The sequence below is a fragment of the Vipera berus genome (genome assembly GCF_964194415.1).
Source record: "Vipera berus genome assembly, chromosome: 11".
Lineage (NCBI taxonomy): Eukaryota > Metazoa > Chordata > Lepidosauria > Squamata > Viperidae > Vipera > Vipera berus.
Genome location: NC_138214.1, coordinates 3,887,475 through 3,904,393, shown reverse-complemented (window position 1 = coordinate 3,904,393; position 16,919 = coordinate 3,887,475). Strand labels below are relative to the sequence as shown.

The following is a 16,919-nucleotide window of genomic DNA, read 5'->3' as shown; positions in this document are numbered from 1 at the left end:
CTGGAAAGGAGGAACATGAAGTCAAGAGATCACCCCTGGGCTGTGGTGGTGCATAGGTTAGAATGCAGCCTAGCAGGCTGACTCTGCCCACTGCTTGCAGTTCGATCCTGACCAGCTCAAGGTTGACTCAGCTTTTCAAGGTCGGTAAAATGAGGACCCAGATTGTTGGGGGGTGGGTGGGCAATAGGCTGACTCTGTAAACTGCTTAGAGAAGGCCGTAAAGCAGTATATAAGTCTTAGTTCCTATTGCTATAGCCAACGCAAACTATCTATAGAAGATGTGTTATTTATCTTTTATTTTATTTATTTTATTTTAGAAAATTTATGTAGCCGCCTATTTGCTTACGGAGACTCTCAGTGGCTTACAGACAAAAACACAATGTAGAAGAAATAAAAATAATAAAAACATATAATAATAATAATAAAAACCCATTCCCTTTAAGAACACACAAAATAAGCTGGTTTTAGGACAGGATACGAAGATAGAAGAAAGAGGCCATCGGATGGCCTGAATAAAAAGTAAACCAGCCAATGAAAAGGATAATGTTTTTAAAGAAAAGATTTGGCTTTGGCGGCAAACCCCCCAATTTAATTATCTGCGCAAGGAACAATCTCTCCCAGTCAGTTGCCCTCAATAGGGGGTCTCCCCTAGGAGACTTGCGATTCCTATTTCGGCTCGCTTGTCACCGTTAAGACGGAATACACTAAAAATACACCTTCCCTCAAGAATATAGGAATGGCAGTACGATTCCTGCCCTTCTTCTGAGCTGCAGCTGTCAGGATTGCAGACGTGAATCTCTCTACTGAAATTCTCAATTTGGAGCCAGCGTCTTTGAAAACCAACGGACTGGACTCGTCTCTCTCTCTCTCTTTTTTTTAACCTTCTTGCTTCTGGTTCCCGGGCATTGATTACTCATGCAGCTCAACCCAAGGCAGCATATTAAAATAGCTTTCCGACTCTGGGTACCTATTCTGGTGTTGCGGATCGTTGCAGCCATGATCCCAGACCGCATGGGTGGGCAAGTATGTCCAGCGAGTAAAAAGTTCCTTGTGCTTTTCCTTATTTGCAAGATTTGCTTGGCAGTAGAGTTGCATGACGGTCTTTAATGGGCTTTGGGTTTGTTCCTTGCGTTAAAAACCCCTACTAGTAGCAGCCATCCATCCTAACTTAATTAGATTTTGAGGAGCTTCTGTCTCTTGTAGAGGTGTTGTTGTTGGCAGAATTAATTTTACCTTCTGTTTTTTTGTAACGGCAAAGCATTCATTTTAGGGATGCTGCTGCAAATCCTCTCTCTCTCTCTCTCTCTCTCTGTCTTTCTTTCTCTCTCTCTCTCTCTTTCTCTCTCTCTCTCTCTCTCTCAGCCCACAAGGATTTGAGAAGTTATATATTCTAAATTGCTTAAAGCTCTTTCAACATTTTATAGCCTGGACTGGGAGGCTCCTCTGCATCTGGATGGAATGTGTGCCAAGGAAGGTTTAGTTTGGGTATTTTTGAACACAACGTGTTTCTCCTGTGTGTGTGTGTGTGTGTGTGTGTGTGTGTGTCTGTGTTTTATCTGTGTCTATTTTTAGACTGTTTTCTATAATTCTGTAATGCTCATAAGAATTTTTAACAGGATAATTTCTCTGCTAAAGTGCCCTTTACAATCATTTTTACAATGCTACTGCATGTCCTACCTACCACATCCAAATTACTCTGGGATTTATTTATTTTCACAACATGATACTCCCCAAATTCAAAGGCAAGTACTGAACAGGCGATCTTTGATATTTAAAGGGGGATAAAAGAAACACCTTTTCTCAGGTAGCAGCTAAAACTTGATATTAAAAAAGAAAGAAATGTCTTTTCCTTTGTTATCGGCTCTGAACAGAGAAGAAAGTACACTGACATTTTCAAAGAGATAAATCTTTTTCGCTTCTCCGATCTCCAAGCTAGTTGGCTTTTAAATGCTCTTGTCATGACACCCAAATTGATGGACTGTAGTTAGTTAAGTTGTAACTTGTTCCGTGATGTAAATCTTCCTAAAATATTATTCCAGATCCAGGGAAATATTCATCCGCATGCTATTATCATTCTCCGGAACACCAGTGGAATGGAACTTCTACTGGCTTACGAAGATGAAGGAGTCTACCTGGATATTTATGGGCACTTCTCCAAAGAAAACATTTTGCAATGGGGGGAAATGCCCACATCAGTAGGTATGTAAAATGGATTGGAAGTAGAAGACCTACTAAAACCACGTCTACCTGCATGTCTGACAGGGTCACTGATTGCAAAAGTGCTGAGGTTCTGCAGCTGCTCGTCTAAGCTTGTTTGGGGCACCTACCATACATGGGAGTGGACAAGTCACATTTACTCTTGTTCCTTCAAAGTCCTTGGTTCACGGTGGTGTTCTTGCAGATGTTTCATCACCCAGCTAGGGAGCATGATCAGTACTAGAAGGGAGTGCAGTTTGCAAAGGAGTGGAGAAGGAGGAAGATGGTCAAGGTCTTTGTTGCTCTCTGAATATGGTTGTTTTCTTGCAGTTGACACAACTTACGTGGTTGAAGGAAGCAGGGTTTGCCAGAGAAGGGCAGGAGGAAGAGGACTATTGGGGGCCTTGGTGCTCTCTGAGCATGGTTGTTTTCTTGTAGACATTTCATTCCCCAGTGAGGTAACAACTTCAGTGTTAGAAGGAGTGGCGTTTGCTCTTTGTTTAGGACCAGAACACGGCCTCTCCAGCAGCCAACATCCAGATAAACAGGGATTAAGACCAGACAAACAGTCAAATGCAAAACAATTCCCTAATCCCAGAACTACCAGGCAGAAAACCACACATCCCGCTAACACTGGCAGGACAAGCTACTGTATATAAATAGAAAGCACACATCACACTCACTTAGCACTGATGATGTTACCTAGTTGGGTAATTGAAATGTCTGCAAGAAAGCAACCAAGCTCAGAGAGCACCAAGGACCCCACAGTTCAGCCCCAGCTACAAATATTCCCTTCTCTTATTACTTCGTAGAGCAAGGCAACTTACTTCCTTTTTGGTGTTGCCATTGTCACAATACTTCACCTTCCCGATGATTTATTATTATTATTATTATTATTATTATTATTATTATTATTATTATTATTATTATTATTATTATTATTATTATTATTATTATTATTATTATTATTATTAAGAATCAGAACGGCATGGTCTAATTAACACATATCAAGACAGTTGTTTTCCCTGGTACATTAATGTTTAACACTGTATAATGTCAGGTTCTCTCATCTGACAATCTAGCATTAGCTGCATGATGTGAAGTTCTCAAGAGATAAAAGAACTATCAGCAGGTGAGAGTTAGAAGGGAAAAATCCTAGTTTTTGGTACTGAACCTGTCTGGAAATTTTAAAAATATATCCTGCAGGAAGCAGAGTCGGTTACAGCTCACCATAATAATACTGGAAGGAACCTGGAATGCTGTAGATTTTTTTTCCCTCCTATCTTGGTCCTATGCGCAGCTGAAAAGGCAGAATATTTGTTGTTGTTTTTTATATTAAAATAGAGAAATGTCTCCATTTCTCAGAAACAGATCTGAGGGTTGAAAGGAAGAGCTAGGATGAAGCAACAGAGATGGATTTGTGCAGACGAAACCTCGGATCGATGAATTGTAATAAATGTGGAGCAAAAATAAAAAAAGACATTTTTAGGGGGGGGGGGGAAAGACAAGGATGAAAGAACAGCTTTTTTTCCCCTAAAAGGGTCATCTTTGTTTTTCTCTAGACATTGCTTGCGGTTCAAGGGGGGGCTCTGGTTTTTTTTGTGTGTGTGTGTTTTGAGGAAACATTTTCCCAAGTAGGTATCTAGTCGAAGCCACGCTGTTTCAGGAAGCTAATTCTTCACTGATTTCAACCAGCTCCTGCGTCATGAACGTTACTAATAAAATAAAGCAATTTGCAAAATTTTAACCAGTAAAGAGAGAAGGGAGGAATGAAATGATCAATATAGGTCAAGAAATGAAACATAGGGAGCTCTTTAAGAATTTAAGGCACTAGACTGGTGGAGTCGTTCTAGTAATTGGAACAAGGAAACTTAACTCCGGAGGGAAATTAAAGTGGTGAAGCTACCAAACATAAGCGGTTGATTCTTCAAAAGATGCAGAGCTGAAATTTCAGGGTTTCTCTTGACAAGAGGCCAATACTTTGAAAACAAAACGGCAGGAATATTAGAAATAGACCTTTTTATTTTATTTTATTTTGCTTCAGTCAGTTTGGATAAGGGTACACCATGATTTTTAGAACACTTGTGTGCCTTCTTTGAAATTTTGGGATGAGAGGGCATATTTTTCTGGTCTCCCAAAAGTCTTAGATTACCCATGGAATTAGGAGCATGGCTGCACCAATTTTCCAATGGAAGATAATCTCTCTTGCTCAGATTTGAACTGTGGAGCCCCTGGTGATCTCTGAATATGGTTGTTTGCTTGCAGACATTTCATTACCTGACTAGGTAACATCATCAGCGCTAGTGAGGATGGGGCTTGCCCCGTTTAAGGACAGAACACATCCTATCCAGCATCCTACATCCAGAGAAGCAGGGATTAACACTAGACAAACAATCAAGCAGAAAACAATACCTCGATGTAGGAACTAACCAGCAAAACATTTCATTACCTGACTAGGTAACATCATCAGTGCTAGAGATTGGGATTTGCTCCCTGTTTAAGGTCAGAGCACACCCATTCCAGCAGCCCAAACCCAGAGAAGCAGGGATTAACACCAGACAAACAATCAAGCAGAAAACAATACCTTGATCTAGATTTGGATTACCCATGGAATTAGGAGCATGGCTGCAAGAATTGTTCTAATGGAAGATAATTTATGTCACTCAGGGTTGAACTGCGGAGACCTTGGTGGTCTCTGAACTTGGTTATTGGCTTGCAGACATTTCATTACCTGACTAGGTAACCTTTTCAGGGTTAGTGAGGGTGGGGCTTGCTCCCTGTTTAAAGCCAGAACGCATCCACTCCAGCAACTAACACCCAGTTAAGCAGGGACAGACGCCAGACAAACAATCAAGCGGAAAACTGTTATGTATGTAAATAGTTAGCAATAAGCCATGGAAGAGATTGCAAACACAGTGCAGCTTTGCAAGGGTTTAAGCGGGAAAATAGGGTGCAATCATTGGACGCCACAACCAAGGAGCGGGAAAAGAGACTGTTTGTATTGGTTACAGTTCAAACGCTTTCTCTATAAAAGGGTTGCAACATTGACAGTTGACAGTTGACTTTATGTATTCAATAAACTCGTTCAGCGTTTACCACTCTGAGTCCTCGTCAATTCGAACCAAACAAAAACAATGCCCTGATCTAGGAAGAAAAGGGAAAAAACCCAGGTGGGTAGAGAAGCACGCCGTAGGCTTCAGTTTTTCCCCCAGCCAGCTACGTCATGGAGATCGGGCCCAAGCAACAGACACCATAATCTATTTATAGGAAGGTGCAGCTCTGGGACTGCAGCCTGGTGATGGAGCAATATTTAGGGCAAGCTCCGACTTGCCTTGGTGGGAACAAACAGTCCGTATTTTTTGGATGCCCGTCCACATCTGGAAATGTGATCTTTTATTTATGAAAGTGTTTCTCTCCTTATGTCAGCTGGAAAGCTTTCCCCGTGCGGTCTATCGGTTAATATAAAGCACACCGTCCCTGGCCTTGAGCTTCAGATTGAAAAGGTTGTGATAATAAAGGGGAAAAAAGAAAGGAGGCAGGTGCAAAGAAGGAAAACAAGAAGAATCTCAAGCTCGTAAGGATCTTAGCCTCTCCCCTGAAGCGTCCTGCTGGAGGTGTAGCTTTCTCTGAGGAGATGGGGTTTTCAATAAAGGAAATCACATTTAACTTTGGCATTAGCCAGTGGTCCTACGGTGTGTTGCAGATTGAGGGTGATTTATTTGTCCTCTCGGATGTTACGGAGGCATCTGGGGATACTTAAGACAACTTTCAAAGGAAGGTTTAACTCTTGTCTCTAGTCTTTGGAGGGCATGTCAAGGACCCCTTCGCCAAATGTGGGCAGTGCAGCCGGTGGAGGCGGGAGAAAGCCAAAATTTAAACAACAGACACAATTAGTGTGTAATCACATATAAATTATGTGTCCCCTCCAGTCACAATTTGTGTACATGTAGAGGAGCTGTGGGAGTGTTCTGTACCAGCCTGCTACCGGCCCTGCAGAAAAGGCAGGGACAACCCCTTTTACAAGAAGGCAAGAGGCTGGAATTAAGCCTGCCAAATTTATTGATACAAAAACAAACAAGACACGAACCAAGAAACAGGAGCTTTTCAAGCAGTTGCCTTCAGCAAACCAGCCCTCCCACGCATTCCCCTTTTATACAGTTTAGGGCGTGGCTTCTCTCTGCCTCCTTCCAAGGTGCCCCATTGCTTTCCTCTGTTTACTCCTGATTGACTGCCTCCTGCGTCGGGCGTCCTTGAACAGGGCCAGCTGTGGGTCATCTTCATCCACGCTGTCAGGCTCACACAGCTGGGTCTCTGTCGTGACCAGGTGGGAGGGGCCTGGCTGAGGGCTCTCATCAAGCTGTCCAACCCCCTCAGCAAGCTCTTCAACACCCCCCTCCTCCTCCTCCTCTGAGTCGTCCGACCCAACTGCCGAACCCACAGGCTGACCCTGAATCACAACATGGAGGTCATGCCTACAGTTTTGGAGGGCCAGATGTTGAACCCCTCTCGGTGATGGTATGCCCTTGTGTTGCCTATGCCAGAGGTCCCCAACCTTTTGGGCACCAGGGACCGGTTCTGTGGAGAGAGGTTTTTCCGTGGACCGGACGGTGCATGGCTTTGTGTGCTGCTTGCATCCCACAGATGGGGCTTTGCCTGTTTGTGTGGCCCGGTTGCTGGCATGCCGCGGCCTGGTACTGGTCCACGGACCAGGGGTTGGGGACCCCTGGTCTATGCAATGTCCCCTTAGTGTCCCAAAGGTGGGGGTTTTTTTCCCCAAAAGGCACCTGGACTTTCTTGATGTTTTCTTTGAAACATTTTGCTTCTCATCCAAGAAACCGTTAGAACTGAAGAAGCCTCTTGGATGAGAAGCGAAACAACCACGCCCTGGATGTTTGATACTCTCCACTGACATCCCTTTAGTGTGTTTACTGCTGTCTGTCTTAAAACGTGCAAAAGGTATTTTGGATTCCTTTTTAAAAATGGAAAAGGGGAGAGAAAGGTTGACTAGCTCGGAGGGAAAGCCTTGCGTGAAACACACCAGGAACACTTGTAAACAATGAAGGGCAGGAGATGTCCATCTCCGCAGGGCCTTCAACCAATCCTGGAAATGGTCCTTTGGTCAGAGATGGGAATTCGTTCTGTCTGGGACCTTATGGCTTCTCTGCCACCAGAGACACAGAGTTACCCGCAGTTGGTTGGTTGGTAGATTGTTTGATTTTTGCAGCCACCCATCTCAGTAAATGATTCTGGGTGGCTTACAAATCAGAACATCCACAATTTAAAAAAAGATACAATTTAAACCTCTACAATTAAAAAAAATCTACACCTTAAAACATTAAAAATTTCAAAACAATAATTAAAAAACGTAGAAAGCATTAAAAACCGTAGAAAGCATTAAAACATCACATTCTTTGGAGATCCAGACACCATGGTTGTCCCAAAGATGCTTTTCCACGAGGCAACTGGCCTCTCTGTGTTTTTCCTTTGAAGACCTTTTGCTTCTCATCCCAGTAGCTTCTTCAGCTCTAACTGGATGGTGGGGAATGGAAGGATTTACACTCCTTGCAGACCGCTGGTCATTTGCATTCTTTTTAGAGAGCCATTAAGGCCACCCGGAGATTTATCTGTGTCGTCAGGGTCACAGGCCACAACAAATTAAGAACATCGGCCTTCAACCTAGTTGAGCACATATCTAAGTTACATTCCACCACCTCCCCACCCACCCCCCCGCCGCAAAAGGCTTGCAAGCAGCATTTTTTAAAAAGTCCCACAATGTGGCTCCAGGAACATTAAGACAATCCTGTCCAAGCTAAAGCCCAAGTCACACAGATTGTAATTCTTCTTGTTATCAGATGGAGCCTTTTCTACAAATACTAGCAGTTGGGGGTGGATTACTATTGACAACTATTGCCAACCGTTTATTCAGCCCTTTCTCTGTCACTTGTGTTTGTTTTTGTGGGGTTTCTTTTACTTTTTTTTTAAGAAAAAGCTCCATTAACTGTTTCTTTCTTTCTTTCTTTTTCTTCCTAAAAGCTTATCTTCAGTCCAATCAGGTGATGGGTTGGGGCGAGAAAGCAATTGAGCTGCGTGCTGTGGAAACGGGATGTCTGGAAGGCGTGTTTATGCACAAGAAAGCCCAAAAGCTGAAGTTCCTGTGTGAAAGGAATGACAAGGTACGTGCGCAGAGGTTGGAAGCGGCGGGAGGGAATCCATCCATCCCTTGTACCAGAAGAAGAATCCGGTGTTCTTAGTTGCGCTTCCAGAAGACACACAAGACGTTCTTCTGGTTGAAGAACCTGGTTATAACCTGGTTAGAAGGCTAGATTTCCCCCCGACATGGCAGTTTCTGCCGACGTTGGGAGGGTTGGATTAAAGCAGACTTCATGTTTATGGACAACGTTCCTCCAGGCCTTCCTGACCTCTACCATCTTCTGGAGTCCATTTAGGCTCACTCCTACTGCTTCAGTGACTCCATCCAGCCACCTCATTCTCTGTCATCCCCTTCTTCTATTGCCCTCAATCTTTCCCAGCATGAGGCTCTTCTCCAGTGAGTCCTTCCTTCTCATTAGGTGGCCAAAGTATTTGAGTTTTAGCTTCAGGATCTGGCCTTCTAAAGAGCAGTCGGGGTTGATCTCCTCTAGGACTGACCGGTTTGATCGCCTGGCAGTCCAAGGGACTCGCAGGAGTCTTCTCCAGCACCAGGGTTCAAAGGCCTCAATTCTTTGGCGCTCAGCCTTTCTTACGGTCAAACTTTCACTGCCGTACATTGCAACTGGGAAGACCATAGCCTTGACTATATGCACTTTTGTTGGCAGGGTGATGTCTCTGCTTTTTAGTGTGCTGTCTAGATTTGCCATTGTATAAATATATATAAATACATAAATATATAAAGTTGGAGTGACACTTTCCTTATCTCTCTCCTCAAGGTATTTTTCGCCTCTGTTCAGTCTGGAGGCAGCAGTCAAATTTACTTTATGACCCTGGGCCAAAACATACTGTTCAACTGGTAAATCACTTTGGAATGAAGGAATGTTTGACTTTCCCACTTTCTATGAGCCAAATGCAGCTTAAGTTCATTTCAGAAGTTGGCCCGTCATCCCTGCAATGAGAAGGAAAAGAAAACACCACGATCCTCACACACTCCTGCAGCTGTGGATGGTACAACTTTTGCAAATGTATTGTCCGCTGTTTGAAATTTGCTGTTCGGTATCCTGGAGAGCCCGTTGTTTGTTTGTTTTTTTGTTTTAAAAAAGGCAGTTGTGCCCAGCACAATTGCACCGTTGAAGCCAAGCTCCCCATCCTACAAAGTATGCACAGAGCTGGGGAAGGGTGGGGTGAGGGGCTTTGCCCAAAGATTGTAATGTTGTTTTGTTCGGTGTTCAGGGGGAAGGTGTTTTGGTGAAACAGTGTGCCCAGCTAGGCGTATTCCGCGCAAGCACGCCTAGCAATGAGGTGGAGACAAACCTTTGGATTCCTCAATTAGTTTGGTGGGCTTTGGCTGTTTTTGAAAAGCTTGCATTCCCAGGTGTGGATCTGCCTCCTTCTCCGAACTCATAAGTAACATCTCTGTTTGCCGGGAGATTTCACAGCCTTGTGAAACATTCATTCCTTTCAGCCAGCAGCATCTACAGGGACAAATTCCCATGGGAAGTCTATGTTCTCAGCAATTTGAGGCTAGAAGTGTCCTTGGGGACACCAACGGCCCCGGTTTCTACCAGATTTTGCAATTGTTTATTGCAAAGCACGGTCTCTTCTTGTGTGTGTGCTGTTCCGTCAGGTTTCTACGGATATTCTAAGCCATGAAAAAAAAATATTCTCGAGGACGACGCTGCTCTTCTTTACTTGCTCAAGCGGTCACTAATATTTGAACGAGACGGATTCTCATCCCACCTGAGATTCTGGCCCTTCCAATTTTTTAAAAAAATTCTTGCATCTCAACGGAGAACTTCCATTTTAAGTGATTTGTTTCCATTGTAATGATAGGAACAACCGCCCCTTCCAAAATGAGGTCTAAAGGCCACTGTGGACCTCTATCTGGAATGACCACAATGTCCATTATCCTCACGGGTCTGGGACAATTCTCCACGGGCAACTTGCTGCAGAACAAGGGTTACACCAATATCAAAGAAACGGTGGAACAGAGTCATTAAAGAAAGGGTGCAAGAGGAGGGACAGAATTGAATGTGAATGGCAAAAATTAAAATAATTTTTTTAATTATTTTAAATAATTAAATTGAATTGTTGAATTGTCCTGTAGCGAGTTAGCCATGGTGAGTGTTGTAAGAAGAGACTGGACAGCCATTTGTCTGAAATGGTATAGGGTTTCCTGCCTGAGCAGAGGGTTGGACTAGATGACCTACAAGATGACCTACAAGATGACCTACTATAATAATAATAATAATAACAATAAAGTTGGAAGGGACTTCCAACTTTATTGTTATTATTATTATTATTATAGTTGGCCACAGTAACTTGGCCGTGGTAAGTTGACCGTAGCAATTTGTCTCATTCCAAACCTCATTGGGACTTAACTGCAGAGAAATTCTCTCTTGAAGCTAAGATTAAAAAAAAAACAAACAGGCATTTTATATCAGTAACATCTCATTGATGGACACATCTCTAAATGACACACTGTGTTGTTCCACCACAATATTATATTCTCAGGGTTTACAATTCAGGTTGTACTCTTTCTCAGGTTTGCAAGACTCCACTAAAGTTTGTACAACCCTTTGGGAAAATGCCAGGCACTATTTTTTTTTAAGGCGATGAACACTTTCTACAAAATTATTTTTTATTATCCAAGAGAGAAGCAAACATACCTGAAGACTACGGGAGAAAGGTGGGATGCCTGAAGGATTTAAGCAGGCAGTGAATTAAATTCCAGCATGAAATTGCCATCAGATTTTTTTTTCCCCAAGTGTTGTGTTTTCTTGCGTGTTGCCCTTACAAGAGGTGTAGGATTCAGTTCCTCAGATTTCCAATCAAACGCATATTCGAGAACAGGGCTGGGAATCCCATCTCTCTTCAAGTCTCTGGAGAAGCAATTACTGTTCAATGGAATAAGGGCTGTTAGAGGAGGAACCGATCGTTACTCTCCTATAAAGAGATAGTATTTTGGAAAAGAATTGGGAACGGAACACTGCCACAATCAGATTGTGTTCCCAATTTCTAGCCATCTGGGGAGTTTATCCCAAAACAAAAGACTTGGCTAGGGAGCGGGGGAGGCTTTTGTCAGGAAAACAATTTTTTGAAAGACTTCTCTTAAGTTTGTTTAGCTTTCTTAGGGCATCCAGGAGCTCCTGGCCATCTTTTTCAGGGGTGAAAATAACTTGATTTTTTAGCCTTTTGTTAATTCCAAGACACACGGTCCATTCGGCAGGCTGGTGTTGTGCAATTTATTTATTTTTTTCCCTTTGTTCGGCGTCACCACTTGCCCTGATCACCCCCATCTCGATTCAAGTACTTTTAATGGTCTTTATCAAAAGATAAAATGCAAAAACAGAAGGAACAATGAAGATGATAGGGAAATAGGGGAGGAAAGGAGGTATATAAAACTCACTTAACTGTCTTGCCTAGCAACAGAATTTGGGGGCTCAGACGTTGTCGTAAGTTGAGAACTAGCTGCGTTTTGAAATTGGTGGAAGATTATGACACTCGCACCGTGTCCTATTGAAGTAACCGGTGTGCCCCATAGAAAGAACACTGGTTTGCCATAGGACATGATTCACCGATGTCTTTTGTGTCACACAGTTGTGATAGTTAGGAAGTGGATGTGTTATAAGCAGGGGTAAAATGGAGCCGATGATTCTGGACATAAAAATGGTCCAGCTGGAAAGGATACTATTGCTTCTTGGAGCTGATTGTTCTCACAACTAACGTTGCATTTATCTATCTATCATCTATCTATCTATCTATCTATCTATCTATCAACTTAATTAATTGCCTTAGGCATCTGGACAAAAACCAAGAGTAAACTTGGACAGGAAGGGGATCAAATGAAGAAAGTCTCTAACTTAAAAAGATGCAGAAGAATATATATTTAACTGAACTCTTGCAATAGCAGCTGGGCTGCTGTTATCCCAGTGTAGAGAGTATAGGAACCAGTATGCTGCTAGGGAATTCTGGGAGTCAAAGTCCAGACACCTAAAGGACTGCCTGAGGAATTCTGGAGCTCCATCCATCTTAAAGTTGTCAAGGTTGACAAACACTGTCACAGACCAATGAGGAATATTTCAATGCAGAGCCTGGCTAACAACAACAACAAAAATGGCCCTCAGAGATGCAATTTCTTATTTTCAAATTGGCTTATTTATAACGTTGCTCCATTTAGCACAACTCACGTATTTCCTGGTCTCCTCATGCTTGGTTGCACTCTTCTGCAAACTGATGCTTTCCAGATGTGGTAGGGCAGTGGTTCCCTGCTAGCTACCAGGACCGGTTGAAGAAGATTAATCTTTTTTGCAAAAAGCAAAATAAGTCCAGGGAAACTTCTATGTCCAGAAACTCAGTGAGCAGTCCTCCATGCAAATCACAATAAACCTATTTTGTACCTTTACTGTGACAAGAGACTAACTGAGAATTACATCTCTGAAACTTAAAACACATCCCAAATGGATTTTTCTTTTCCTGACAGCTACTTTGTGAATCACTCCTCAAAGCTCACTTTCCGGAAGCCGTTAGCTATAACAAAGTGAAGCTCTTTCTTCCTCCTAGTAAATAATTAGTATGACAGTTAAGATGGGACTCTTGATACATGGCAAGTAAAAAGGAAGGGAAGAGGTGTTGATTTTTCTGGTTCCATTTAAAAACAGAGTGAGGAAGAAGTTGTGCGTGTACCTGCTGGGGACACAGATGGTTGTCAGCAGCTGTTGTCGGTGTTCTGGCTGCATGCCTAAGTATCCTTAACTTGGAACAAGCAGGAGGACCAATTTCTGAGCAAGCACACATAGGGGTGCAAAGTGCAACTGTTCTTTTCCCACAATTTGAAAATAAATTCAGCAGGTGGAATTTAATCTAGTATCTCTTCCCAAAAAGAGTTCCGTCAAATAATTTAATTTTTAAAACAAAAGAATCATCCTAGACTTTCTTGATACTATAGGAATGAAGAGAGATGAGGATTTTTTTAAAAAAAAATTGAATCTTATGTTTTGATGGGAAAAGGAAGACATAATTTTAAATGCAGTCATCCTTCTCTCCCTCCCTCTCCTTCCTTCCTTCCTTCCTTCCTTCCTTCCTTCCTTCCTTCCTTCCTTCCTTCCTTCCTTCCTTCTCTCTCTGTCTCCGTCTCTCTCTTTTTTTCTCTTTTTCTCTCTCGGATAAAAATGGTGTATTTTGCTACTAAGCTTGTTGAATCCAAGTCTTAAATTAACAGGAAGTTTTGTTTTGGTTCAGTCTAATTACAAAATGCAGCACTGTGAAAAACAATCAAGATCAATAGTAGATAATAGCAAAAAAAACAACCACAAGCATTCCAAGAAATAATCAGGCAGATGAAATGCCACTGAAGAGGAGAGAGTATAAAAGAAGGTTAGTGGATCAAAGAAAGAGAACGTAAGTAGAAAGCAAAATGAAGGAAAAGAGGAATATTGCAATTCTAAGTAGGCGTGGAAAGTACATGAGATACGGTATATATTGAGAAGGCTGATATTTAAGAATTCATCTCAATGTTTTAGATTATATTAATTATCGTGCGGGCATTGCCTGCAGAATGAAAAGATTTCAAAGCGATTGGTAATACTTAAATAAACATTTAGCCTTTTGAGACTTCAGTGTATTCGTTCCTAGTATTTTGTTTATTCTTTTAAGGGTGATCTCTTGCACTAAGCAATGAAGTTATTTTGTGTGATGTTCTTCAGAGAGCAAAACATCAGTAATATACTGTAACGCCGATGCCCAAATTCCCAACAACTCCTGAAATGTCTTTAGTGTGTCAAAGTACAGATAGTCCTCGACTTACAAAAGTTCATTTAGTGACTGTTCGGAATTACAACCACGCTGAAAAAAAAGAGACTTTGGACCACTTCTCATATTTACGACGGTGGCAGCGTCCCCATGCTCACGGGATCAAAATCCAGACGCTCGGCAAACGCCTCATATTTCTGACGGTCGCAGTGCCCCAGCGTCAACGTGATCCCCTTTTGCGACCTTCTGACAAGCAAAGCAATGGGGAAGCCAGATTCACTTAACAACCGTGTTACTAACTTAACAACTGCAGTAAGAAAGGTTGTAAAATGAGGCAAAAGTCACTTAACAAAGGTCTCGCTTAGCAACAAAAAATTTGGGGCTCCGTTCGTAAGTCGAGAACTATCTGTAATAAGGCATTATCAAGTATGCCTTAAAATTTAGTCCACGAGTTGCTTTAGCCCGAATCTGTGAGTTTAAAGCATTGGAACATTATTAGGCTATGCGTTATATATAATGAGATTTTTTTTTGTACTATAACTTTGTAATGTCAAAATTGTATATTTGAAAATAGAAAAAAAAAAAAAGCAATATTCTGGGGGAAAATGGAAGCGTATCTTTTCAAACACGGTTATGATTGCTTTTTTATATACATCAACTGCAGGAAAAAACGTGCTTGCGCCTTTGTTTCGCTTCCTTGTTCTCTTTTGTAGCAACTTCTCAGCATTTCTGAAGCAACAAACTACACGGAGCATTTGAGCAGAAGCATGGAATGTAAATAGAATAATATAATGAGTTTGCTCTTGAACGTTAACTTGGTGCATATCCACAAAAGTCTTGTGGTGTTGTGAAAAAAATGTGCCTTGCTTTCGGTGAAATTACCTGCTCTCCCATACGCACAAACACATACGCACAAAATACATACAAATACAGGGTGTCCTACACTTACAACAATTCACTTTGTGACCGTTCGAAGTCACAACAGCAAAAAGGGACTTATGACCATTTTTCACACTTAATGACCGTTGCAGCATCCCCACGGTCGCATGATCAAAACTTAGACGCTTCGCAACTGACATGTACTTAAGACGGTTTCAGCCTCCTGGGGTCACATGATCCCCTTTTGCGACCTTCTGACAAGCAAAGTCAATGGGGGAAGCCAGATTTGCTTAACAACCATTTTACTAACTTTAACAACTGCCGTGATTCACTGAACAACCGAGGCAAGAAAGGTCGTAAAATGGGACAAAACCCACTTAATAAAGGTCTCACTTAACAGCAGCAATTTGGGGCTCAATTGTAGTCATAAGTTGAGGACGTCCTGTACAGAGTTTGGAAGTGAAGAACATATTAAAACCAGGCACAATTACAGCTTACGTTTCTTTAAAAAAAAAACCACCAAATTATACCCTAGCCAGGCCGATGCCTGCCATGTTAAATAAGAACAGCTTATGTCAGGGGTCTTCAAACTCGGCCCTTTTATGACTCATGGACTTCAACTCCCAGAATTCCTCAGCCAGGCACACTGGCTGAGGAATTCTGGGAGTTGAAGTCCATGAGTCATAAAAGGGCCGAGTTTGAAGACCTCTGGCTTATGTGTATTCTGTAAGCTGCATGGTTTTAACAAAGACACCAAGTACAGTGTTCAGAAGTATTCCTTATCTTCTGTGGCTCTAAGATGAAAGTTGGCATTTTAATTTGATATCCCTGTTTGTTGGGATGACAACAGATCTGCTTTCAATGAGAAAAATTGCTCGGCGATAAAATTGCTTCTCTGAGAAATATCGCGCAATGCAGTTTACAAGCTCAGACGCTTACCTACAAAACTGTATTTATGTTAAATGAAACATGAGCAAGCCTACAATCTATATAAAAAAAGTCTGTTCTCTGTGGATTCTTTGAACCAAACCATAAATCAAAGTTCGTCCTGAACCAGGTGATATATATTCTGGGTATCTTACTTATCTTGTTAAAATGCTAACTGTATTTCAGTGCTACTTATCAAAACCACTAAGGTGCGCTTTCCCAGTGAATACCACAAAATGATATTTTAAACAGCATTTAGAGTTTCTTGTTATTTCTGACACCATGTTTTTAAAAAGCCACAACAGGAAAAAGACTCTGGTATCTAGCAAACTGTATTATGGTTGAAAACGGAAGCTGCTTTTCTTTCTTAGCCAAATGTTATTCTGTTTTATATAGTGGCATGCTTACATTGGATGTTCAAATATAAACAGAATGTTTATAACGTAAGAATCTTTTTATCCTACATATGAATACTCAATATTGAGAAAATGAATAGGATTGGAGCGGAAGAAGAGAATAGATTCTCATAGCTTGTTTCACAGTGCTTAGAACTGATCTGAGATGGGGGCTTTATGTTATTAAAGAGAACTGAAAGGGGGGAAAAACAATAGAAAAGGGAAAGAATAACAAAAAAATAGTGATATTCTTTCCAGGATTGAAAGTTTAGTGCATTTGTAATGAATATGAGCACTTTTCATTATGGAGGCATTTTGGTCTAGGGCACAGGTCTGCAACCCGCGGCTCTTTCAGCCGTCTCCTGCGGCTCCCAGTCCTCTGCCATGTGCAGTCCAAAAAAAAAAAGTGGGACTAAAAAAGTTCAACCAATCAATTCAAATATGCAGGGTAGGTGCATATCTCGCCTTGGCTCCACTCTTCAGTCAAACCCTGTTCTGCTCATGCGCACTTGTACGCACATGCGCACACATTTTTTGCGGCTTCCAGTTTTTCCTTTTGTGAGGGAACCGGTTCCGAGTGCCTCTTTCACTGTTTCAGGTTGCTGACCCCTGGTCTAGGGT

The 16,919-nt window shown here is 41.9% G+C and overlaps 1 protein-coding gene across 2 annotated transcripts in view; it reads left to right on the top strand.

Annotated features, from left to right (window-relative positions):
* NRK (Nik related kinase) overlaps positions 1–10,564 on the top strand; it is a 66,957-nt gene extending 56,393 nt beyond the window's left edge. For both annotated transcript variants that reach the window (XM_081336496.1, XM_081336497.1), the window contains exons 29-31: positions 2,040–2,199; positions 8,230–8,369; positions 9,123–10,564. In XM_081336496.1, the coding sequence (XP_081192622.1) occupies positions 2,040–2,199; positions 8,230–8,369; positions 9,123–9,206 (384 nt within the window). In that variant the 3' untranslated portion in view covers positions 9,207–10,564. The remainder of the gene's footprint in view (positions 1–2,039; positions 2,200–8,229; positions 8,370–9,122) is intronic.
* The last annotated feature ends 6,355 nt before the right edge of the window (positions 10,565–16,919 follow it).